The 26,919-nt window shown below is 43.5% G+C and overlaps 1 protein-coding gene across 6 annotated transcripts; it reads left to right on the top strand.

Annotated features, from left to right (window-relative positions):
• Positions 1-1,901: 1,901 nt before the first annotated feature.
• On the top strand, positions 1,902-25,411 carry f131b (FAM131B). 6 transcript variants are annotated; one of them, XM_045693653.1, is made up of 9 exons: positions 1,902-2,495; positions 11,631-11,678; positions 12,048-12,082; positions 15,662-15,755; positions 16,941-17,165; positions 19,259-19,399; positions 20,741-21,069; positions 21,447-21,695; positions 24,619-25,411. In XM_045693653.1, exons 1-9 carry the CDS (start codon positions 2,468-2,470, stop codon positions 24,832-24,834), a joined length of 1,365 nt encoding a protein of 454 aa, XP_045549609.1. In that variant the 5' UTR covers positions 1,902-2,467; the 3' UTR covers positions 24,835-25,411.
• Positions 25,412-26,919: the final 1,508 nt, after the last annotated feature.

Raw genomic sequence — 26,919 nt, 5'->3', positions numbered from 1 at the left:
CCAACTAGCCAACCAGCCAGTGAGCCATAGTCCCATAGACCCATAGTCAACCAGCCAGCCAGCTAGTCAACCAGCCAGCCAGCTAGACAACCAGCCAGCCAACTAACCAACCAGTCAGCCAGCCAGCCAGCCGGCTAGACAGCCGGCCAGACAGCCGGCCAGACAGCCGGCCAGACAGCCGGCCAGACAGCCGGCCAGACAGCCAGCCAGCCAGCCAGCTAGCCAACCAGCCACACAATCAGCCAGCTAGCCAACCAGCCAGCCACACAAACGCATGTTCACACAGGCACACATACACGTACACACACCGTGGTACCCCGGAAGGTCTACCCCGGGGGTTGGTGACGCTGGCTCACTCTGCTGGGAGTACACGGGCTGGGCACCCCGACGCTGATAGCCCCAAGTAGAGGTAATTAGGGGAGAGTGCCAATCAGCCGTGCAAGCCACATAAAAGGAGCACCGTGGCACACCGCGAGGAAGACAAAGAGAGAGGCAAGGAGTGAGCCTATCGAGGGGAACGAAGCTCCCGGAGGCACGAAGCAAAATATGAGAAGAAGGACCGAGCCAACCCTATGTTATTTTGTTGTTATGTTTATTTTTTGTTGCATAGTAAAGTCGTGTTTTCTGACTAGAACCTCCCGGTCTCGGTGTCCATCTCTGCACACTCAACCCAACACCCCACGATTTACCACAACACATACAAACAAACAAACAAACAAACAAACAGACACAGACACACACACACACACACACACACACACACACACACACACACACACACACACACACACACACACACACACACACACACACACACAGGGCTATAAATAGAAACATGGCAGTATGTTTTTTTCTGTATGCAGACCCACGAGCATCCATCCCTGCCTCTGTCTCCCTTTTACCTCTCCTCCTCTGTCACCCCTCCTCATCCCTCCCCCTCTCTCCTAAAATACTAATTTGTGCATCTCAGTCTCACCACTCCTTAAAGAGCCACTGAACACGCCAATTGGCAAGGGTGTTTTTCTGTTGCTCATTACAAAAACTAGATTTCAGTATTGGAGGAGTGTTTCCTGACCGATTAAGCCTATTTCAATTCCTCAAAATCCCCAGAATGAATCTAAAGTAACTCTAGTAATCTGTCATAACTGTTTTATGATTTTTCCAAGGATGTTTTAGTCGCACAATTTTACATCTAAGGTGTTTGGTGCAGTATTTCTCAAGTAAAAAAATGCAAATGTGCATTGTCAAATCAAAACCCAACCTTCATTTACCTGTTGTGAGGCACGGATTTTCCTAACTTTGTTTTAGAGGTGACTGACTTCCTGTTTACACTTTGTAGTCAATTTTGACACAAGAATAACTATTTCTAACACGTATCGATGCCACATTGGCCATTTTCAAACGGATTCGTTGCTTTTTAAAGGCCGTGGCTCTTTAACAGGACTCCATCCTCCTCAGCTCCCCCTCTCTTCCTCTCCATCTGTCTCTCTCTCTCGGTGTTAGATGAATATGTTAAAGAAGAAACCAAAATAAATAATTTCACTCTTTCTCCCCTTATTCAGCCAATACTTACCCATAAGTTATTATTTGAGTTATTCTATTCTATATTAACCAATAGATGTTTGCGTATTTTAAACATATGTTTTATCAGTTTGAACACATTTTACATTTTTTTGGACAGCCAATGCTGTCAAAGCATTGAGCTCCCTAAGGGAAAAGCCAGTATTCAATGTGTGAGATTTGACACTGAGCATAAAAGCAGACTCTGAGGGAGTAGGAGAGAGTCGGAGAGCTTAATGACTCTTCCCTTGTCCCCCTGCCTCGCCTCCTCACAATTGAATCCCTGTCTGTGTTTATATGCATATTGTGTGAGTGAGATAGAGAGAGACAGAAAGAGGGAGGGGCAGAAGGAGTGGGAAACAGCTGTACTGCATTGTGAGAGGGAGAGAGAAAGAGAGAGGTGGGGGGAAAAGATATATGTAAGACACTCATTCCTCACACCGTCAGAAGATACAGAGAACATTTCCATTTCATAGAATAGGTCGATATCTCAGCTAAATTTGTGATACTTAAATAATTTAGAGAGTTGGGATATTAATGGCATTGAAGTAACTAGTACTTGCTTGTCATCTTTCCCTCCCTCCATCCTCCCCTGCTCTCGGACACATTGACTTGCTGACTGACTAACTGGGATGCTCCAGCGTCGCAACACTGGACTTTGTGTGTCTCTGTGTGTGTGCCAGTGTGCTTGACGGAGGTAATGAGAGAGAGAGGGAGCGCGCGAGAGAAAAGCAGAGCAAGAGGAGGAGAGAGAGAGAGAGAGAGAGAGCGAGTGAGAGACGTGTACAAACGCACACACACATACGGAGCGAGACGGGAGGAGAGAAGAGGAGTGGAGAGAATGCCTGGTGAAAGGGTGGCGCTTCCTCGCTTGCTGCTTCCAAGGCCTCTGTGAGAGAGAGACACCATGGGCTGCATCGGCTCCCGGACCATCAGTAAGCAGACCCCCATCTTTTCCCCCTTCTGCTTTTCCCCCAGTGACGAGAGAAATGGAAGAGGGTGGGAGTGGGGGAGGTAAGGAGGGCTCTCAATTTCTCCTCTGAAACTGTATGAACGTTTCTATGGAGACGTGTTGGGTTAACCTGGCTCAGCAGCGTCCGACCGAGGCTAGACATACAGGAGAGTTTTTTTGTTTGTTCATGGTGAATGCTGAATGTGTGTGGGGACTAGGGAGAGATGGCAAGGCACCAGCATGACAATGGAAGTGAAGGCAGGACGTGAGACGATTTGTAGTGGACTGGAATAAGAGGTGACTCGGTTTGACATTTCAGCTTTATATGCCTGATGGGCTGTACGACCATGTGCGGATGGCGATAGGTGTGTGTGTGTGTGTGAGAGAGAGAGAGAGAGAGAGATGCAGAAGGTTCTGAGGAGACAGAGAGACTGAACGATGACGTTAGAGGCTGTTTACAATGATCTCAGGGGAGACAGGTGAAAGGAGAGAACGAGAGAGAGGAGAAGGAAAGCGAGAGAGAGGGAGAGAGGGTGGGAGGGAGGGAGAGAGAGAGAGAGAGAGAGAAAGGAAGGAAGGATGAGAAATCCTGTTAGCAGTGTCTGCATGGTGTACTGTTGCACGTATAAATAGTGATGGAGAGAAAAAAAAGGAAAGAGTGAAGCAGAGAGAAAGAGAGCAGACCTCTGAATTTCATTATGGAAGAAGGATCGGAGGGAGGGAGAGATGGATGGAGGAATAGTCATGAGGAAATGGACTGTTAGTTTGACTGTGTGTGTGTGTGTGTGTGTGTGTGTGTGTGTGTGTGTGTGTGTGTGTGTGTGTGTGTGTGCGCACTCCCTCTTGTTTAACTGCCCTCCTGCCTTGACATAGAGCTAAGGTTCGCTGTGTCTGAGAAAATCGTAAATGCTCCTCTCCTCTGTCGGAGTGCGTCATGCCAGTGGGTAATAAATTGAAGCATGCGTGCGGCAGCGCATTTCAGGTTAAGAGGTACTGTATAAAATTGAGACACACACACTCACTCGGCTGGACTATGACCCGCATTGGATGAGTCATAACCGGTCAAACCCAGGTGTGAGCCCGGGTCCGCTGCACATGTAGGTTAATTGAGGAACGTTAACGGTGCCAGTAGTTAATACAGCCGGTGTAGCTACATTGAGGTGTATGGCTCAAGAGAGTTTCAGTGCTAAAACTAGTTTCATGGAGCATACCGTTGACTGAATGGAATTACATGGTCTGTGGAACTCGTACGGTCCGTCCGGCTGTGACAAAGGCAGTAGTTGATTTCACTGAGCTCCATCTCTCTCCGATTGGATAAGATATTATCGCGAGTGTGTTGTACTGTAGATAGCATAACAGATGAATTAAAGCGTGGTGTGTCGTTTTTTGGGGGGATACATAAGAGAGAGTGATTGCCCTCTTTTAAACACTTGCCAGTTCCTTTATGAAAACAAATGGAGGCTCGCCGTCGGAGATGACCTTTGATTGTCATTGAGTCTGTGGAGGATGTGTAGCATGTGTATTGAGCGTGGAAATGAAAGCCAGCCTCGTGTTTTAGAGACAAATGAGTGTGCGAAATGTGTGTGTCTGAAAACAAACTAGGGAAGGTGTTAGTGGATGTAGAATTTGTAGCAGGAAACGACACTAGGGTTTTCCCTGTTTGCTGTAAGCGAGTTTTCCCTCTGACTGGGTCTCTCATTTCTCTCTTCATCTCTCTCTCTCTCTGTCATGGTTTGCTTCTGTAGTATTTAACACATAGGGTTTTAGAAAGATGCTGTAACTTGTATAAAATAACGCTATAATACCACTATATTACTCCTACCAATACTTACTGCCAAACAAATAAACTGTTTGCTTCGTCTACTAAATAGACATGCCCACGTTAGTGTATCTTACCACGTGCAATGGGCCGTTTGATATCATATGTGAACTGAGGTTGATTTCTTGTGATCAACATTGCCGCGAGCGCTATTGTTATAATAAGCATAACTTGCTATATATAGCATCTGGTATGGAGGGAGGTCGATGGATACAGAATTGAGGGGAGATACTTACAGTAAATATGGGTCAACAGCGCATCCCCACACCGTGTTGAGATCCTCTGGGAAACATTCAGAGGAACCATCCATGTCAACAAGAGAGCATGATCTGATTCTACTGTCTCCTACTGTTATTCCGGTGAATTGCGTAGCCTGTAATAGCCTAGTTATTACAGTGTATTCCACTATGTTCACAACGGATGTCGTTCATGATGAATGGTTGGCAGCTGTATTTATTCCTAGACTCTGTCATTGTCTGGGAGACAACAGAGCTTTTTAACCGTGTTCGCTCAGTATTGTCTTTGTTTGTTCTCTGGTTATATATTCAAGGAAGATTAGCATAGCAATGTAAATCTCAGCAGTTTAGCATGTTTATTAAAATGCTTCGTCACAGGCCTTATGAGGCAGATTATGGCAAGAGGTTATTCGATTTCAAATGGTCACGTCAAATTTTATTGGCGGCGTACACATACACTGAGTGTACGCTGGGTATGGACTCTACAAGGTGTCGAAAGCGTTCCACAGGGATGCTGGCCAATGTTGACTCCAATGCTTCCCACAGTTGTGTCAAGTTGGCTGGATTTCCTTTGACTGGTGGACCATTCTTGATACACACGGGAAGCTGTTGAGCGTGAAAAACCCAGCAGCATTGCAGTTCTTGACACACTCAAACTGGCGCGCATGGCACCTACTACCATACCCCGTTCAAAGGCACTTAAATATTTTGTCTTGCCCATTCACCCTCTGAATGGCACACATACACTATCCATGTCTCAATTGTCTCAAGGCTTACAAATCCTTCTTTACCCTGTCTCCTCCCCTTCATCTACACTGGTTGAAGTGGATTTAGCAAGTGACATCAATAAGGAATTATAGCTTTCACCTGGATTCACCTGGTCAGTCTATGTCATGGAAAGAACAGTGTCACGGATCCCTCCGGAAAGTTCATAATGCACATCTGTCCCCTATTCCCACTGATTAGTATTTGTATATATGTGCCCTTTGGTTTCCATGGTCTTGTCGATTATTGTTACAATGTCCGTTGGTGTGTGTGAGTACCTGTGCTGTGTGTTTTGGGCTTTCGTGCCCTTGTGGATTGTGCAGATGATTACGGGTCTCGTCCTGTGTGATAATCATTGTGCGCGTGTGTTCCTTATTCAAGGAACTCCTCGCTCTTTTGTTTGGGTCTCAACCCTGTGTGTTGTATACGTGTTTGTTTGGTCTTCGTCCCCGTGCCTTTACACGGCACGCTGTAATTTGGGTACAATAAAAAAAACTATTATGCATTCCTGCACCTGTCTCCCGATCCCTTTATACCAGCGCGACAGAATAATCGACCATTGAGGGAGACAGTGGGAATGGCCCGTCCGACGTTGCTGCGACTGGTCCGTCCAGCACCGCCGCAACTTCGGCAGCTGTAACTGGGTCGTCCGACGTCGCCACAACGGGTCCGTCCGACGATGCAACTTCAGCAGCCACAACTGGCCCGTCCGATGATGCTGCGACTGTCACGGATCCCTCCTGAACGTTCATAATGCACACCTGTCCCCTATTCCCACTGATTAATATTTGTATATATGTGTCACGCCCTGACCATAGAGAGCCCTTGGGGGGCGTGACTAGGGGGTGTTCTAGTTGATTCATTTCTATGTTTGGGATTGAGTATGGTTCCCAATTAGAGGCAGCTGATTATCGTTGTCTCTAATTGGGGATCATACTTAAGGTGTCCCTGTTCCCACCTGCTTTTGTGGGATATTGTTTGTGTTCGTGTTTTGTAGCACTACGTTACTTCACGGTCGTTGTTTGTTTATTGTTTTTGTTTAAGTTTCACTAAATAAAAGATGTGGAACTCTAATCATGCTGCGCCTTGGTCCGTCCATTATCACGAGCGTGACATTATGTGCCCTTTGGTTTCCATGGTCTTGTCGATTATTGTTACCATGTCCGTTGGTGCGTGTGAGTACCTCTGCTGTGTGTTTTGGGCTTTCGTGCCCTTATGGATTGCGCAGATGATTACGGGTCTTGTCCTGTGTGTTAATCATTGTGCGCGTGTGTTATTTATTCGAGGTACTCCTCGCTCTTTTGTTTGGGTCTCAACCCTGTGTTTTTTATACGTGTCTGTTTGGTCTTCGTCCCCGTGTCTTTACATGGCACGCTGTAATTTGGGTAAATAAAAACCCCTATTACGCATTCCTGCACCTGTCTCCTGATCCTTTATACCAGCGCGACAAACAGGTGCTCTTAATGTTTTTATACTCAGAGTATTTTGCAGATGTTATAGGCCTTCATCAATCAATCACATATCTGTCATTGACTTAATTTCGTATCTTTCATGGGTGGTGAGACATTTAGCAAAGTACAGTGGCTTGCGAAAGTATTCACCCCCCTTGGCATTTTTCCTATTTTGTTGCCTTACAACCTGGAATAAAAATATATTTTTTTAGGGGTTTGTATCATTTGATTTACACAACATGCCTACCACTTTAAAGATGCAAAATAGTTTTTATTGTGAAACAAACAAGAAATAAGACAAAAAAACAGAACTTGAGCATGCATAACTATTCACCCCCTCAAAGTCAATACTTTGTGGAGCCACCTTTTGCAGAAATTGCAGCTGCAAGTCTCTTGGGGTATGTCTCTAAGCTTGGCACATCTAGCCACTGGGATTTTTGCCTTTTCTTCGAGGCAAACTGCTCCAGCTCCTTCAAGTTGGCTGGGTTCAGCTGGTGTACAGCAATCTTTAAGTCATACCACAGATTCTCAATTGGATTGAGGTCTGGGCTTTGACTAGGACATTCCAAGACATTAAATGTTTCCCCTTAAACCACTCAAGTGTTGCTTTAGCAGTATGCTTAGGGTCATTGTCCTGCTGGAAGGTGAACCTCCATCCCAGTCTCAAATCTCTGGAAGACTGAAATAGGTTTCCCTCAAGAATTTCCCTGTATTTAGCACCATCCATCATTCCTTCAATTCTGACCAGTTTCCCAGTCCCTACCGATGAATAACATCCCCACAACATGATGCTGCCACCACCATTCTTCATTGTAGGGATGGTGTTCTCGGGGTGATGAGAGGTGTTGGGTTTGCGCCAGACATAGCGTTTTCCTTGATGGCCAAAAAGCTACATTTTAGTCTCATCTGACTAGAGTACCTTCTTCCATATCTTTGGGGAGTCTCCCACATGCCTTTCGGCAAACACCAAATGTGTTTGCTTAATTTTTTCTTTAAGCAATTTTTTTTCTGGCCACTTTTCCGTAAAGCCCAGCTCTGTGGAGTGTACAGCTTAAAGTGCTCCTATGGACAGATACTCCAATCTCTGCTGTGGAGCTTTGCAGCTCCTTCAGGGTATTCTTTGGTTTCTTTGTTGCCTCTCTGATTAATGCCCTCCTTGCCTGGTTTGTGAGTTTTGGTGGGCGGCCCATTCTTGGCAGGTTTGTTGTGGTGCCATATTCTTTCAATTTTTTAATAATGGATTTAATGGTGCTCCTTGGGATGTTCAAAGTTTCTGATATTTTTTTATAACTCAACCCTGATCTGTACTTCTCCACAACTTTGTCCCTGACCTGTTTGGAAAGCTCATTGGTCTTCATGGTGCCACATGCATGGTGGTGCTCCCTGTTTCGTGGTGTTGCAGACTCTGGGTCCTTTCAGAACAGGTCAGTCGTGGCCAAAAGTTTTGAATGACACAAATATGAATTTCCACAAAGTTTGCTGCTTCAGTGTCTTTAGATATTTTTGTCAGATGTTACTATGGAATACTGGAGTATAATTACAAGCATTTCATAAGTGTCAAAGGCTTTTATTGACAATTACATGAAGTTGATGCAGAGTCAATATTTGCAGTGTTGACCCTTCTTTTTCAAGAACTCTGCAATCCGCCCTGGCATGCTGACAATTAACTTCTGGGCCACATCCTGACTGATGGCAGCCCATTCTTGCATAATCAATGCTTTGAGTTTGTCAGAATTTGTGGGTTTTTGTTTGTCCACCCGCCTCTTGAGGATTGACCAGCCTTGTCCTCGTCAACAATCACACCTGTGTTAATGAGAGAATCACTGACATGATATCAGCTGGTCCTTTTGTGGCAGGGCTGAAATGCAGTGGAAATGTTTTTGGGGGATTCAGTTCATTTGCATGGCAAAGAGGGACTTTGCAATTAATTGCAATTCATCTGATCACTCTTCATAACATTCTGGAGTATATGCAAATTGCCATCATACAAACTGAGGCAGCAGACTTTGTGAAAATTAATATTTGTGTCGTTCTCAAACTTTTGGCCACAACTGTATACTGAGATCATGTGACATTGAGATTGCACACAGGTGGACTTTATTTAACTAATTATGTGACTTCTGAAGGTAATTGGTTGCACCAGATGTTATTTAGGGGCTTCATAGCAAAGAGGGTGAATACGTATGCACGCACCACTTTTCCATTTTTGTTTTCTTCAAGTTTTTTGAAAAAAGTTCTTTTTTTAATTTCACTTCACCAATTTGGACTATTTTGTGTATGTCCATTACATGAAATCCAAATAAAAATCCATTGAAATTACAGGTTGTAATGCAAGGAGGGTGAATACTTTTGCAAGGCACTGTAGGTCTCCTTCAATTTCCCATATACAAACACACTGCTAAACAATCTGTTGAAGCCTTGACCTGGCCAGAGACCTGCTGTAGCTTGTTGTGTACTATTTTGCACCGCTCATCTTGTTTGTTATTCAGTTCTATTGAGTGTCTTTGAGATATTGCATTACACAGGAATGCCCCCCAATATTGATTTCATTAAAAGTGCTGACAGACTGACTGACGGATGCTCGGTATTGAGCGGAGCATGCTCACTGTGTCACATACACCGTACAGCTGATGACGCGAGTTGACAGACGACTCGCAAGGTGACAGACATGGGGCCAAGGTGACTAGTCGATGGAGTTTGCTTGACGGGTGGTCATAGTTGAGCTGCTACTGACCATTAGAGTGGAAGACTGCTAGTAGTCATAGGAGAAGAGAGGAGAGAGAGGCTCAGGGAGAGGGAAGAGGATGGGAGGAAGGAATTTGGAAGGGTGAGAAGAGTAAAGGAGGAATGGAGAAAAGAAGACAGAGAGAAGCATGGGTTGTGTTAGGGTGGCTAAGTGTTAACTTAATCTCTGAGACATATCATTTGATTTAGTAGCATGTTGTTTTGGTAATTTTTCCGCCAATAATAGTTTGGAACAGTTATCCAACTCTTTTTTTACACAGTAGTTACCCACTGGGAACACACTGGTTGAATAAACATTGTTTCCACGTCATTTCAACGAATCTGCATTGAACCAATGTGGAATAGGCATTGAATTGATGTCTGTGCCCAGTGGGTATGTATTTTGGGCCCAATGCTTTTGTATATTAGGTTGACCGTATTTGTGGTAGCTCCAACAGTTTTTATCACAAATAAAGTCCCTTCATATAGGCTACGGAAATCGATGCTGAAAGGTCGAGGTGCCATTTCCCCAGGTTGTCACTTTGGTTTCAAGCCCTGGTCTTACCGTGGCCATACCTTACCATGATAGTCACTGCATATGCGCTCAGAATAAAAAAAATTCAGTACTATGTCCCGCTAGAACTCCTTTCGGCACCGGTACTGGAGCTGAGATGAGTCAGTCTTTGGCCTTCACCCTGAATCAGCGTCAGGGCGCACGTCACCCACCGTGTGTGACAGCCAAGACGCCCTACTCAGCCCCAAGTGATCGCAAAAGACAGATGATGGTGGTCCCTAACATTCCGAACCACAAGATCTGTCAGGAGCGATTGCGGCAGTGGCCGACGATTCTCCCTTCCCCCGCCGTTTGCTTTGATGACCCGCACGGCTTCTGGCTTCCGCTCAGTTGGTCACAGCAGGCTAATGCACCCGTAAGGAATTCACTCAGTTCAGCGTGAGTGGCGAGCTCCTGCTATTTCGCCCACTGTGTGAACCTAGTCCTACCCTTCCCCAGCTCACACAATTGCTCGGAACAAAGCTTTTCCCCCACCTTTGTAATTGTAAAGTTGTATCATAAGACTGCTGTGACGGTTGAGACCTTACCTCTCCTCTCAAAAGGTTCAATATCTGACTCAGATGTTTTGAATCATCAATGAATGAGGGAAAGGAAATTCTCTACAACGAGACTAATTCTACAGCAAAGTGGAGGAGGCTTAGTTCTCTATGAGATCAAGAGGTCTGCCTGTCTAGTTTACTACATGCTGTTAGATGACAGTGATGCCTATGAAGATTGATAACCTCTTGACAGGCCAGGGTGACAAGTGTGGGAAAAGATGAGTGTGTTTGGGCCTGCTTTTTTTGTGCATGTTTTACAGATGGATTGACCTCACACATGAGGTGGTGATCAAATGTGGACACAATTCCCTGTAAGAAATATTGTGACGATTGTTTTAACACCAACAAATAAATATTCACCACCTTCTCATTCCATTGGTTAAGATGCAGGCTTGATAACACACCATAGACACCAATTGATACCATTAAAATATTGGCCTACTGGAACGCTCCCCCTCCTCCTCCTCATCTTCCTCCTTCTCCTCTTCCTCCTCGTAGTTTTGTCCTTTTTTCTCTGCCCCATCTTGGTATACCCTTGGTTTTCTTTTCCACATTTCCCAACTCTCCCTGTCCTCCTTTCTCTTTTTTTCATTGAGTGCTACTACCTCTTACCCGCCCTCTTTCTCCTCGGTTATCTTGGAGTTCCATCAGCTTTAGAGGTCTCTGGTGTGTGAGTGTCTGATGGAGGAAAATGGCCTCCAGGTTCCCCTGTGTGTCAACTCAGCTGTAGTTAAAGTGTTTCAAATCAGATTTTAGAACTCAATTTGACTTTCTTTTATGTTGGATCTATTTCTTTACCGTTTTTTTTGCCTGTTTAAAGGACACGTTCAAGTGTTAAATGTGTTCAGATTTAGATGGGGGCCCTTAGATAGTCATGTAGATGTGTTTCAATTAAGAACTCTGTTCGACTCCCCTTTTAACTGTATAAATGTTAAAGTGAGATGTTAGGATATAAAACAATACAGACAAGTGTTTTAAGGATTTTGAATTCAATTAATGACTTTTTTCAGCTTATATCTGTGTGGAGAAGAGGGCACGCAATGCAGTGTCAATTTACAGTATGTGCCAATATAATATTACTTTACTATATTTTCTGTATAACAGATTAGCATTTAATATGTATTTGAATGCTTGATTTAGTAGACCTACTATCAAATGCATCCTAATGATCATGCAGTTGAAATATGACATACAAAAGGCCGTTTTTAACATAATCAAGTATAGGAATCTAAAGATCTTGGCCCATAATTACACATACTAGTTTTTCCTAATGTGCTAACAGTTGGTGCAAATAATAATCACATTTTATTGCTTTGTGTGAATGTCAGCATAAATGTTGGAGTGTGCTGTCAGCTCTACTCAGTAAAGGTTGCATAAGGCTGGCTTCATGTTCTTCTATCTGCTTTTTCTATCTTTTTTTCTAGCAGCGGACGCTGTTCCTGTACGGAAAGATGGGGAGCAGGTATGAAGGACATTTCGATATACAGTACATTTTATCCCCCTGAAGTGAAATATCATTTGTCTGGATTTTATACCATTCCAGCTCTACTCTCGAGTGTATTTCATATTTATGTCAAATGGATCCTTGAGCCAAGATGGCCATCGAGGAAAAGGGTCATTTCATGGTTTCTCATATCTAGTAGTGAAACTGAGCTTGACTCGTTCACGCTGCTTCCTATACTGAGAGTGCCATGACATAATGTTGCTCAGAGATGGTTTGTATTGAATTTCTCACAGAGGTCACCGGAGCCGGTCTCGAGAGCCAAAACCATTACGGTGCTATATATAATCTCCCACTCCAGGGACATAGCATACGATCCATCTCTCTGCTTTACCACTGTTGCTGTTTTGTTTCTCTCTCTTGAAAGAGGCTACAAGGCTGAATTGCAATACACAGTGGGGTCTTTTTAAACAGAAAAAATACACTACACAATGACAACCAACCAGACCACCACAGATGTTTAAATACAAAGAAGAATACTACACTTAATGTGCTATTTGATATTTTTTGGGAACCCCCCAATCCCCCAAGTAACAAAACCAGTTTAATTTAGACGTTGTGATAAAAAAAAAATGTGTTACCCCATATGTTTCTGGATATGGTGGATGAAATCCGTCCACATTCGGATGAATGTGTTTGTGATTCAAAGATGCCACAGTATGATGTCAACACAGCAGTGGCAGCTGAGCTGAGGTGGATGCAGCCAGCAGCCTCGTAACACACAAGGTTAGAAAGACAGTATGCACTCCTCTGGACTGGCCAGAGTTTGATGGCAACAACACGACCACTGATGTCTGATTGGCCAATTGAGACAAAAGCGCTTCACCGGGGGAAACCTGTTCCCAGAAATCACTGGGCCTGTTGCTAGGAAGAAGAAGTTCCAAGGACGCTGACGCCCTGCTGCTCCTTGCTCGCCCTTTCTGTTTATGCACATTTTAACCATGATAAATCCTTTCTAGTGACACCCCACACCGCAAGCCCTCGTAAATAAAGAGTAAGCACTGACCCCGGTCACTTTTTTCAGTGAATAATTCAGCATTTTGTGGGATTCGTTTATCACCATCTCAACTTAGGCAGAAAACCTCTGGGCGGCTAGCTTGGACTTCACGGGGCTTACTAAATCACAACTCATGAGGTGTTTTATAAGAAGGTATTACAAAGTGAAAAAAGATTCACTTGCAGTTGCAATACATACTCATATAGAAACAACAAGAAATGGCAATAAAGTCGAATGTTTAATTTTTACATTTCAGGCCTTTCTCAAGACCAGTCTCCATAATACATATTCCTAGAAATAATTTACACCAGGCCCCTGAGTATGTGGGAATGGAATCTAAAATGTATCTGTGAATCTCAAATCTAGTCTGTTCAACTAGGTTGGACTGAGCAATACTCATTATATCCAACCAACTTCCAACACCTCTCTAAGGCCAGCCTAATTCTTTATGACAAAATGCAATGGCCAATGGGCATTCTCCAGTAGGGCCACTTAACTGCCTGCAGAAGTTGCTGTTGGCCCTGGCAACTAGGTCAGATTTGACCTCAAGCCTTTCCTTGTTATCATAACATTGGAGTATGATAGGCCTGATGATGACTCAGATTCCACAATTCTATGACTAGTGTATGCTCTCAGTCGGTATTAGATATAATGAAAACAACCCATTTTTACCTTGTTGATCCTATTGGCTCACAGATAATGACATTTATCTTGTAGTATTCTTGTTTTAGCCAATTACAAATCTACATTTAATAAAAGTACTTTTCGACATTGCCTGCTCCTGAGAGTTCTCACTACTTAGAAAAACGTACTACTGTAGGGCTTCCCTCATGCCCCGTTTTATGGTGGCGCTAGCAGCCACGTGAGTTCTAGCTAGCTACCGACCGGAACATTAAGCTAACCAAGACCAACAACACAAACACACAGACTATACTAAACAAGTTAAATGTCTTACCTGGGATGAAATGTTTTCCACGCACATAGCATACTTGGACTCCGGGTCCCCGCAATTTCCCACTCTCCCATACCGAATAGCCTGCAGCCACAGGGCTGTTCTCGCAGGCTCTATTTCCCTACGTGGGAGCATTCTGAACTGTATGTTGGGATGATTGACCTGGTTACATTTACACTGAACAACACACTGGCTTTTGCATGTTTTGTTATTTCTGTATAACTACAAATGTATGACGAAGTTGGCTCTTTTACAGTGGGGGTCAAAGGAAAATAATGTTTGTTTTTCCTAATTTGTGGGTGTGGCTGAGGGGAATTACTTATGACGTGAATATCGACTTAGTAGTAGAAGAATGACATCACACGGGGCACCATTTTATGTATGGGTTTTCCTCACAAGGGGCACCGTTTAGTCCTATTTCTAAGTACAGTATGTGTTATGATAATATAAGATATTATTCAATTATGAATAATTAGTTATATCCTATTATTGTGAGGGAAGCACGACAAACACCAACACTGACTTCAATGGCAATACAACCATTTTTGGTTTTGTTTTCCGATTTCCAAAGCAGATGGTCAAGCTGATATGAGAGAATCTACTCCTTCACAGACAGTGAATTCTCACATGTAATCTATCCAAAATGTATCAATATTTAAATCCTCCCTGCTCGCCTCGTCCAAATCTCTCTTCCACTTTTGATATTCCATCACTCACATTCTTTCTCTTCCTCCCTCCACCCAAATCTTTAGTACTTTACTACCACTGATTTCGTCCTGCGTATCTTTTACACACCTTATTTGTCTTTTTTTGTTGCTGTCATTGTCGTTGTAGGTGTTCTTCTTTTAGTCCTCCTCTCTGTTGCGTTCCCTTTCCCGCCTCCTCTACACACATACTGTACCTACTGTATATCTCTCCTGGCTGTCTTCCTCTACCTCCCTCTCTCTCTCTCAGCATGGGCATGTCGAGTTTTCCTGCAAGGGAATCAATGTAAGTCCTTTGCTAATCTCGCCCTCTTCCTCCTCCGTCCCGCCGCGTGGTTTGGCTCACTCTGTCTGTAGATAAGCCAGAGTTTTTGTCCTTCACTCTCTCCCCGTCCCACCTCCCTCCCTCTCTCTCCCCGTCTCTCTAGCTTAGCGTTGCTGCTAATCTACTGTGCTGCCTGTGTTACATAGTATCTCCGGCTGGGGGATAAGACGCTGTAATGACCATAATCTACGGTAGCTAATAACGCTAGCTGCTAGCGTGATGCTCCTTTATTTATCAAGCATATGAATCACAGGCCCTACAGGTACAGTCCAGTGACTGCACATTGAACTACTACACCACTGTGCTGACTATTGCAGGTTTGACCGAAGTGCTGATATGATTTGGGATGTGTTGGATAATGTAATGTCAATATTGCTTAATATGATGGTAGTTGTATTTGATTGTTAAGTAGAATTATCCCCTATTTTCTCAATTCAATTGTATTGCATATCTAATCCTCAACCAATAATATTGTTTTGCCCCCTCTCAACAATCGGCCATTCCTCTCCCCTTTCTCCTCCACAATTCTTTCTTTCTTTCCTCTCCTCATCCCTTTCTACAGCTCTCTATGGAGGACACCACTTCCATTCTGCCTCGTCTGAAGAGGAACTCCAGTGCTTACGGGATCGGTGCTCTGGCTAAGTCCTCACTGACAGGTGTGTCAGGTGTGTGTCTGTCCTGGTAGATGGTAAACCAACGCCATGTTAGCTCCAGGCAGGAGGAGATGGAGCCAACATGGGTGCCCTTCCTGTTTCACTCCCTTCCTCCCCATTGATATCTAATGCACACGTCAATTTACCGCTTATGGGCAATTGATGGAATCCAATCAGATAAAAAAAAAAAATTGAAATATAAATCTCCACAAGCGTGTTGGGAAATGTGGTGCTTTGTAGTGTGGTGTTTGTGGTGGTGGTGGGATTGTATTGTGTTGGCAAGGCAGTTTTATGGCTCTGTGCTTGTCTGTGCTTTGAGTGTATTGTTGGTGTTATGGTCGTGTCTGTTGCAGTTGAAATACATTTGATTTGATATCATGTGTATTTAACAGTCAGACTATATCGACCTTGGAATGATAAAGACCCCAAAAGCATTACTTTTCTTTCTCCCAAAGTAACTTTGCATAACATTGAAAATAAATCTACAATGGATATTCTTTTATGAAGGAAATTAGCATTTTTATGAGAACAACATTTTTCAAATCAACAAAGCTTCAGCCCAGCATATCTGCTTTTGCCCAATGTATTCAGTTCACACTCAGTTGATTTCATTAGATTTGTATTGTTCCCCCAAACACTTACACCGAATGAATAGTACATCCCTCGTTATTGTCAGATATTTGCACTTTAATTAAGGATTTGCAGTGGTGCTTTTTCAGAATTATGTTTACAGCAAAGGTAACTTTTTTCACATTTGAATTACAAACAAATGCTTAAAGTCTAATGAATCTCATCTTCTTGATGAATTTCAAAAGTGAAGACTGAATATTAATATGGTTCATAGAATTCTCTAGTTCACCCTTGTTGCTTACTACAAGCGACTGAGAGATCGATCAAGTCTGCAAGCCATGATGAATAAACAGACAGCTTTTAATAATGCAGTAAGCCTCATCTACATCAACTTCAATCTCCAACCACCCAGAATTGCTGAGAGACATCCATGAAAGAGGAAGAAGCCATTTTGTACTGAATTCTATGCCTCCCAGAAAGAATGCATAACCCATTAAGCATTTTCCACCGTTCCTAGCCCATTTCACTTCCTGAGCCCAAATCCATCGTGGAAGGTGCCATATTCAGAAATTGAACGTGTTGGGAAGCAATGTCCCCCCCCCTCTATTCTTTATTTAGGCGTGTCCCGTTCCATGAAGGATAAAGTGACAAAGCCTACTGCCATGGCCTCGGGCAAGGTGGCTCACATGATCGAATGGCAGAGCTGGAACACACCATCCACTGGGACTGAAGGGAATGTGGTCGCCAAAATCCCAACCTCGCAACGCGAAAAGGATAGGCGGAGGGAGAGTGAAATGTACAGTGAACTCAGTGAAGGAGAAAAGGAAGCCCGCTTCACCGCAGGTAAGAGTGAACATAAGAACCAGTGAAAGTTAAACAACTCAATATGTACAGTGCATTCGGAAAGTATTCAGACCCCTTGACTTTTTCCACATTTTGTTACGTTACAGCCTTATTCTAAAATGGATTAAATAAAAAAATGTCCTCATCAATCTACACACAATACCCCATAATGACAAAGCAAAAACAGTTTTTTAGATATTTTTGCATATTTATTACAAATAAAAAACTGAAATATAACATTTACACAAGTATTCAGATCCTTTACCCTTTATCAGTACTTTGTTGAAGCACCTTTGGCAGCGATTACAGTCTCGAGTCTTCTTGGGTATGACGCTACAAGCTTGGCACACCTATATTTGGGGAGTTTTTCCCATTATTAGCCATTATTAGCCAGTAGCATACCACCCTGCATCCCACTGCTGGCTTGTTTCTGAAGCTAAGCAGGGTTGGTCCTGGTCCCTAGATGAGAGACCAGATACTGCTGGAAGTGGTGTTGGAGGGCCAGGAGGAGGCACTCTTTCTTCTGGTCTAAAAAAATATCCCAATACCCCAGGGCAGTGATTGGGGACATTGCCTTGTGTAGGGTGCCATCTTTCAGATGGGACTTTAAACGGGTGCCCTGATTCTCTGTGGTCACTAAAAATCCCATTGCACTTATCGTAAGAGTAGGGGTGTTAACCCTGGTGTCCTGGCTAAATTCCCAATCTGGCCCTCATACCCTCACGGTCACCTAATCATCCCCACCTTACAATTGGCTCATTCATCCCCCCTCCTCTCCCCTGTAACTATTCCCCAGGTTGTTGCTGTAAATGAGAGTGTGTTCTCAGTCAACTTACCTGGTAAAAATAATTCTCTGCAGATTTTCTCAAGCTCTGTCAGGTTGGATGGGGAGCGTCGCTGCACAGCTATTTTCAGGTCTCTCCAGAGCTGTTCGATTGGATTCAAGTCCGGGCTCTGGCTGGGCCACTCAAGGACATTCAGAGACTTGTCCCAAAGCCACTGCTGCGTTGTCTTGACTGTGTGCTTAGGGTTGTTGTCCTGTTGGAAGGTGAACCTTTGCCCCAGTCTGAGGTCCTGAGCGCTCTGGAGCAGGTTTTCATCAAGGATCTCCCTGCACTTTGCTCCATTCATCTTTCCCTCAATCCTGACTAGTCTCTCAGTCCCTGAAAATGGTGGCAGGGATGGTGGCAGGTTTCCACCAGACATGACACTTGGCATCCAAAAAGTTCAATCTTGGATTCATCAGACCAAAGAATCTTGTTTCTCATGGTCCCAGAGTCCTTTAAGTACCTTTTGGCAAATGCCAAGCGGTCTGGCCACTCTACCATAAAGGCCTGATTGGTGGAGTGCTGCAGAGATGGTTGTCCTTCTGGAAGTTCTCTCATCTCCACAGAGGAACTCTGGAGCTCTGTTAGAGTGACCATCAGATTTTTAGTCACCTCCCTGACCAAGACCCTTCTCCCCCGATTACTCAGTTTGGCCGGGTGGCCAGCTCATTTAAGAATGATGGAGGCCACTGTGTTCTTGAGGACCTTCAATGCTTCAGAAATGTTTTGGTACCCTTCCCCAGATCTGTGCCTTGAAACAATCCTGTCTCGGAGCTCTATGGACAATTCCTTCGACCTCATGGCTTGATTTTTGCTCTGACATGCACTGTCTACTGTGGGACCTTATATAAACCGGTGTGTGCATTTCCAAATCATGTCCAATCAATTGAATTTACCACAGGTGGACTCCAATCAAGTTGTAGAAACATCTTGAGGATGATCAATGGAAACAGGACGCACCTAAGATCAATTTCGAGTCTCAGAGCAAAGGGTCTGAATACTTATGTAAATCAGGTATTTCTTTTTTTATTTTGTATACATTTTCTAAAATGGATAAAAACCAGTTCTGGCTTTGTCATTATGGGGTATTGTGTAGATTGCTGAGGGGAAACAAATATTTAATCAATTTTGGAATAAGGCTGTAATGTAACAAAATGTGGAAAAATTCAAGGGGTCTGAATACTTTCCAAATGCACTGTAAATAAATGAGATTTGGAACCATGTATTTTACATTGTTTACCAAGTCTATCCCCTTGTTTCTTCCAGGATTAATGGCACAATTTGCCTTATCGGAGGCTACTTTGCTGGGCTGGAGATCTATGGAGGAAGACAGCCTTTGTGCTGGCTCCAACGAAGGCAGTGTGGCACACCTCAGTGAGACCAACCAGGAGAGCATCACCAGCAGAGGTAAAGGACTAGAAACATGGCCGCCACACACTAGAAATAGGGCAGCCATTTTATTATAACTTTTGTTTTTAAAGTACAAACTACATTTCAATGAACAGCACTCACTGAATCTGTTCATCCAATGCCATAGTGCTATATTGTGAAATTGAGACGGATGTACAAGTAACATTTGATAGCATATAGCATTTAAAGCTGAGCTCCGCGATAGACGCAACAGCACCACTGGTCGCCCCAGGAGCATTTGTTCGTTTTTTTTGTTGTTGAGGAAATTAGCATCCAGCATCGTGGTCAAAAGAAATCATAGTACATACTTGTCTGTTCTTTCTTTCGTGCAATGATGTCCGAGGGGAAGAAACAGTCTTTGTTGTTTAAAGTAGCGTCTTTGTTGTGGTGATATCGCAAACGGATGTGGCGGTTTCCACTTTAATGAATGAATTCCAGATTCAATGAATTAATACAAAATGTTTTTTTATATTAAATTAAGCATTTACTTTTCCACAACAATATTAGTGCCAAATGCAAAAACACATAATTGAGTTTATTTATGTGTAGTTCTGAAGAGGGATCATAATTGAGTTTATATATGTGTAGTTCTGAAGTGGGATCATAATTGAGTTTATATATGTGTAGTTCTGAAGAGGGATCATAATTGACTTGTGAGCATCCACTCTGTATTGGACTGTACTGCTCCATATTTTACTCTAGAAGGCTTCCAGCCACTTTGATTGATGTTGTTTACTCCGGTTTGATTGATGTCATTTCCACTCCATTTGACAGGTTGGCTAGAGGTGCATCAGGGCTTTATGAAGAAATGTTGTGGAGAAACTCAAAATGGCAGCTGTGGCCCTGGGGTGTTTGGTTGGGTAGTGTTGTGTTGTAGCAGAAAACCCTGGGGGAGCTTGTAGGTTAACACAAGGACTTAGTCTGGCTCTCATTAACAGCACCATATGGGCCTATTCTCTGCTATTATCAACCCAGAGACCAATTAAAATCAGATTATTATAGGCATTATAATAACTAAGGCAATGTTTGCCCATCGTCAAGTGAGCTTTCATTTTCTCCTTAGATATGTTGAGCTTTCAATAAGTTGCCAGTGTATTTCTTGTCAAAATGGTTACGCTGCTGTAAATATCTTCTGATATCTGGTGATACTGCTGCTTCAAGGCCCTTTGAACCCAACTAATGTAAACCACTGTTATGGAAACTGAAGGCCACGTTTACCTATATCCACTGCCTTCTGTGACACATCAAAAATATTTGCTTTGTGCTCTGAGATTACAGTTTATTACTTGTATCTAATCCAAAATGTACTTCTCCCTCCATCCCTCCCTAACACAACAGATCAGGCGATGCATCACTCCTCGGCCGACGTGTGGCCCAACACCTACGTTGCCCAGGGACTCTATTGCCTCTCCTCCTCTGACGCCTGGGAGCCAATCAGCAACGATCCATCGGGCGTGGCCTCGCCGTCCGCCTACATCATGGCGGGTGGGGGCGGAGGGACGCCCGGTGAGGGCTACGGCGAGGTGGACAATGTGGGGGGCTACATCCAGCCGCAGCAGCAGTCCCAACAGCTCACCCTGCAGCAGCAGAGCCAGCTGCAGCTCCAGCAGCTGCAGCAGATCCAGCTGTACCAGCACCAGCAGCTAATGCTCTACCAACAGCAACAGGTGAGACAGACTGGACTGGACTGTCTCATAGAGTACTGTCACCAGGTGGACTTAGTGTTTCAATAAAACATGGAAGTGTCTAACTGACAACCATTGTAAGACAGCGGTATACTAGCAGTTTGCTAGTGTTATTAGCAAAAACTGTATCAATTTTTTTTTAATCATTCTTACTGTTAATGTAATGCTACCAACGCTTTAGTGTTAATATCAACACGTGAGACCTACTAATTACATACAGAAATACTTGTTGCCAAGAGCAACAGATGACTCATTTCCTCCCACTAGCCATGAGCTATCGACTCATGGGGATGTTTCTTGATAATGCAATTTTTTGTGTCATGAGAACATTTTAAGGAACTGTGTTGCCTTATCTACAGACAATGGAACACAGACTACACAGTGCAAACCACTCCCTCCAAGCCACACCCAACAGCACCATCCACAGTCTGGGTCTGCCCACTCACCCTCGCCTGGCTGACCTATGGGGATCCGCGCAGGTGGAGATTGTCGGACAGATGAGCGGGCCAATGGGTGACATGGTTGGGGGTGTGGTCGAGACCTTGGGGGAGGAGCCAGAGGAAGAGAGCGAATGCATTTCAGAACAACAGGAAGAGGAGGAGACTAAGGTGAGCCATGTGGTTGAAGAAAAACGTGTTGATTTTCAGACAATCAATGAATCAAATTTATTTACAAAGCCCTTCTTACATCAGCTGATGTCACAAAGTGCTGTACAGAAACCCAGCCTAAAACCCCAAACAGCAAGCAATGCAGGTGTAGAAGCACGGTGGCTAGGAAAAACTCCCTAGAAAGGCCAGAACCTAGGAAGAAACCTAGAGAGGAACCAGGCTATGAGGGGTGGCTAGTCCTCTTCTGGCTGTGCTGGATGGCGATTGTAACAGAACATGACCAAGATGTTCAAATGTTCGTAGATAACCAGCAGGGTCAAATAATAATAATCACAGTTCATTGTAGAGGGTGCAACAGGTCAGCACCTCAAGAGTAAATGTCAGTTGGCTTTTCATAGCCGATCATTCAGAGTATCTCTACCACTCCTGCTGTCTCTAGAGAGTTGAAAACAGCAGGTCTGGGACAGGTAGCACGTCCGGTGAACAGGTCAGGGCTCCATAGCCGCAGGCAGAACAGTTGAAACTGGAGCAGGAGCATGACCAGGTGGACTGGGGACAGCAAGGAGTCATCAGGCCAGGTAGTCCTGAGGCATGGTCCTACGCCTCAAGTCCTCTGAGAGAGAGAAAGAAAGAAAGAAAGAAAGAAAGAAAGAAAGAAAGAAAGAAAGAAAGAAAGAAAGAAAGAAAGAAAGAAAGAAAGAAAGAAAGAAAGAAAAAGAGAGAGAATTAGAGAGAGAATACTTAATTCACACAGTACACCGGATAAGACAGGAGAAATACTCCAGATTTAACAGACTGACCCTAGCCCCCCGACACATAAACTATTGCAGCATAAATACTGGAGGCTGAGACAGGAGGGGTCGGGAGACACGTGGCCCCGTCCAACGATACCCCTGGACAGGGCCAAACAGGCAGGATATAACCCCACCCACTTTGCCAAAGCACAGCCCCCACACCACTAGAGGGATATCTCCAACCACCAACTTACCATCCTGAGACAAGGCCGAGTATAGCCCACGAAGATCTCCCCCAAGGCACAACCCAAGGGGGGTGACAATCCGGAGCACCAGTAAGCCAGTGACTCAGCCCATGTAATAGGGTTTGAGGCAGAGAATCCCAGTGGAGAGAAGGGAACCGGCCAGGCAGAGACAACAAGGGTGGTTCATTGCTCCAGTGCCTTTCCCCTCACCTTCACACTCCTGGGCCAGACTACACTCAATCATAGGACCTACTAAAGAGATGAGTCTTCAATAAAGACTTAAAGGTTGAGACCGAGTCTACGTCTCTCACATGGATAGGCAGACCATTCTATAAAAATGGAGCTCTATAGGAGAAAGCCCTGCCTCCAGCTGTTTGCTTAGAAATTCTAGGGACAATAAGGAGGCCTGCGTCTTGTGACTGTAGCGTACGCGTAGGTATGTACGGCAGGACCAAATCGGAAAGATAGGTAGGAGCAAGCCCATGTAATGCTTTGTAGGTTAGCAGTGAAACCTTGAAATCAGCCCGTGTTTTGTATTGCTTTAGATATAATCCATTGTTGCCTAAGCAGATTGAGCCAAACTGATATTGCCACTATTAACAGCAGGCCCTACAAGTAGCCAAGTCAAACGTTCAGCCTGCTGCACAGACCCTATGGACGTTCTAGTCTAGAGCTCCTGGTTAAATTGTGTTTAGGAGTATTTTTAAACTCCCTCCGTAGTTAAAGTAGGAAGAAATATATGTCACTGTTGTAAGAATTTGTAAGTCTAATACATTTACTATCGTAATATGTTCAGATATTGAATTACTTTGACATATTTAATTACGTTATATTACAGAACGTGTTACTACATTACACAGACTAACATTTTCACCACACAATAATTCCAGGAAATACATAGCCTTTTACATCAGATTGGTGATGTTAGTATTAAAGTTTATAGTCTTTGGTTAAGTACCAGTGTTTTTGCCGTACGCGCCAGTCCATAGTGGGACTTGGAATGCAGCTTTCATTTCAGACCACGGTGGCTAGAAAGAAATTGGCGCTCTTCCTATAAACATCTCTTGCCTCACATGAATGCATGGATTTGAGGGTTAACCTAGCATTCAACTGAAAGCCAACCCCTGTCGATATTTAGAAACTGGTGTGAAGTGGTGATTCGTTGAAATTATCCAGACAGAAAAGTGTTGTTTCCTTTTCCGTGTTGGCCATCTACCGAAATAATTTTCTCACAGTTATACATTGATAATGTGCTACGGCAAGTTGTCATCTATCAACAGATACATGTAGAATACCCAAGTTCGTTGAGGTTTATCTGTTAGAAGAGCACACATGGTGTATGTCGCTGTGGTTATTGTCCCAGTTCCATTGGTTGAAATACAATATGAATGTGAGTGATTCATTTGCGCGTGTTATTGATACAGTAGAACAAGCTAATCAATTCCAGTCTTGAGTGACCGCTTGGTAAATATTGGTGCGTGTGCAGTTTATGAGGTACTAACTGAAGTAAGTAATCTGAACACAAGTGTGGAATGTGTAAGGAGTATCTTATGTATGTATTGGTCTTCAAAATATCACAACTTATTTCAGCATATTGATCTAAAACCGGTGTTTTGACACTTGGCCGATGTATGTTTTAGCCATATAAATGGTACTTTTAACATTATTTTCCCACATGATTTTACTTTATCAGGTAAAAACTACTGAATGAGCCGAAAAAAAAGTGCTATGATTTATTGATTTGGATGATATTAGTGAAATGGAGAAAATATGTTTGTCCTGCCTACTACAAGTGTTTCACGTCAAAGTCAGTCCTCCAGCCACAAGGTGGCGTGCAAGGCTAATAAATAGGTTATGCTACCCACAGGTAGAGACTGTTGACTGATCCTCACAGTTTGGTAAGTACAGTATAGTTAGTAAACCATCCATTTACTGTTTTCACAGGAAGATGAGATTACGTTAACCTTGGAGCCAACTTTGACCCCGTCGCCGCTTAGAGAAGACGCCACCCCGATTGGAGGCACCAGTCCACAACTAGCACGCCCAGAATCAATGGCAGAGCGCATACCCTTTGTGGTCACACCCTGCATAGTCCAATCGTTGGAGGAGAAGGATGAAGAGGTTGCGGAGGGGTCTATTGTTGCTGTGGCAATCAATTGAGAGGGACAGTCAGACAGAGAGACTGACAAACAGGATACACTTATCAATAATCAACCAAGCAAGCTATTCCACACCCCTTCCAGCTATTTACCCACTCTGAGACAGAAACAAACAGAAAGACTAAGTGCTGGAAATGACAATGATGAAAGAGCCACAGGGGACTTTAAAGACATTTCATTGACTGCTCAAATCTGTGAGTTTGCTGAAATGTAAGGATTTGTTTTGCAGTGATATTGAACTAAGGAAAGGAAGCTGAAAGAATGGAGTTAATGAGTAGAAAGAAAGACAAAGGACACTGCGATAAAGTTCAGTGCAATACAGAGAATCACGAGACTACCAAAAGGAAGTGCATGCTTTTGAAAGTAATCAAACGATAATAGTAAACCGTATACAAAGTAATAATATATAATAATGATTTTTATAAAAACAAAAAAGGAAATAAAGTAATATGTATCAGTGTTTGTTTGTGTGTGTATGTACAGTGTGCGTGCGTGCGCTTTGCATGTATGTGAGAGTGTTCAAATGTATGTATGTACAGTATGTATGTATGTAAAAAAATATACATATTCTCGAAAAACATTATTGTTGGTAGTGGTATTGTGTGTGGTGTTCAATAGCTTTACACACAAACAAATCTCTCGTGGACAGACGCGCATAACATAAATGGTATCGTCTTTCAACAAATTGACCAGCAGCTTTATTCCAGTGCCCAGATTTTTCGTCACTGATCATTTTGGACAAATCACCATTTCGCAGGTGCTCACATCTTTTGAATTTCGGAAGGGGAGGGGACATTTGGCCCATTGACTTGCCCAAAACTTTCAGAGAGAAGGGGTGGAGCTACTGCCCTGCCTCCGCACCTCGTTCTAGAATATTTTCTAACACCTCTCCCCCAGAACTTAATTGAATATCTGACGCAATTCCGCAAGATTTTATTTCTGGGTTTCTGAGATTACACACACACACACAAAATATGGATCATATACCATTTGTAGTGCTGGTAGGCCTCTTGTTGGCCACTGTATCGCAGGGTTGGGCTCAATTCAGAATTTTGACTTCCATTCAACACACGAGTTGAAACTAAAATTGTATTGGCCACACTCCACAGGATGTAGAATTTAAACTTGAGTTTGAGTGACAGCAAGTAGAATTGAATTCAGTGCAATTTAAAGAAACACAAGGCCACAGATGTCTCAAGATTTGAGCGTGCAATGGGCATGCTGACTGCAGGAATGCCCACCAGAGCTGTTGCCAGATAATTTAATGTTAATTACTCTACCATAAGCTTCCTCTAATTATGTTTTAAAGAATTTGGCAAAACGTCCAACCGGCTTTACGACCGCCGACCACGTGTATGGCGTTGTGTGGGCCAGCGGTTTGCTGATGTCAACGTTGTGAACAGAGTGCCCCATGGTGGCGGTGGGGTTATCATATGGACAGGCATAATCTACGGACACAAACACAATTGCATTTTATCGATGGCACTTTGAATGCACAGAGGTACCGTGATGAGATCCTGAGGCCCATTGTCGTGCCGTTCATCCACAGCCATCACCTCATGTTTTAGCATGATAATGCACGGCCCCATGTCGAAACGATCAGTACACATTTCCTGGAAGTTGAAAATGTCCCAGTTCTTCCATGGCCTGCATACTCACCAGATATGTCACCAATTGACCATGTTTGGGTGCTCTGGATCGATGTGTTCCAGTTCGTGCCAATATCCAGAAACTTCGCACAGCCATTGAAGCAGAGTGGGACAACATTCCATAGGCCACAATCAATAGACTGATCAACTCTACTCTGCATGATGCAAATAGTGGTCACACCTGATACGGACTGGTTTTCTGATCCACAACCTAACTTTTTTTTAAGGTGTCTGACCATCTGTGTTCCCAGTCATGTAAAATCCATAGATCAAATTGACTGATTTCTATATATGAACTGTAAATCAGTAAAATCAGTGAAAATGTTGCGTTCATATTTTTTTCATTATATATAATAACTTTGAATATTTGCATACAGGTTATGTTTTCCTTGATCATACATTTTAAGAGTTTGTCCTGAAAATCAATTGTTTCAACA

Source organism: Salmo salar, chromosome ssa14 (genome assembly GCF_905237065.1).
Source record: "Salmo salar chromosome ssa14, Ssal_v3.1, whole genome shotgun sequence".
NCBI classification, from domain to species: domain Eukaryota; kingdom Metazoa; phylum Chordata; class Actinopteri; order Salmoniformes; family Salmonidae; genus Salmo; species Salmo salar.
This window is presented reverse-complemented; position numbering and strand designations above follow the sequence as displayed.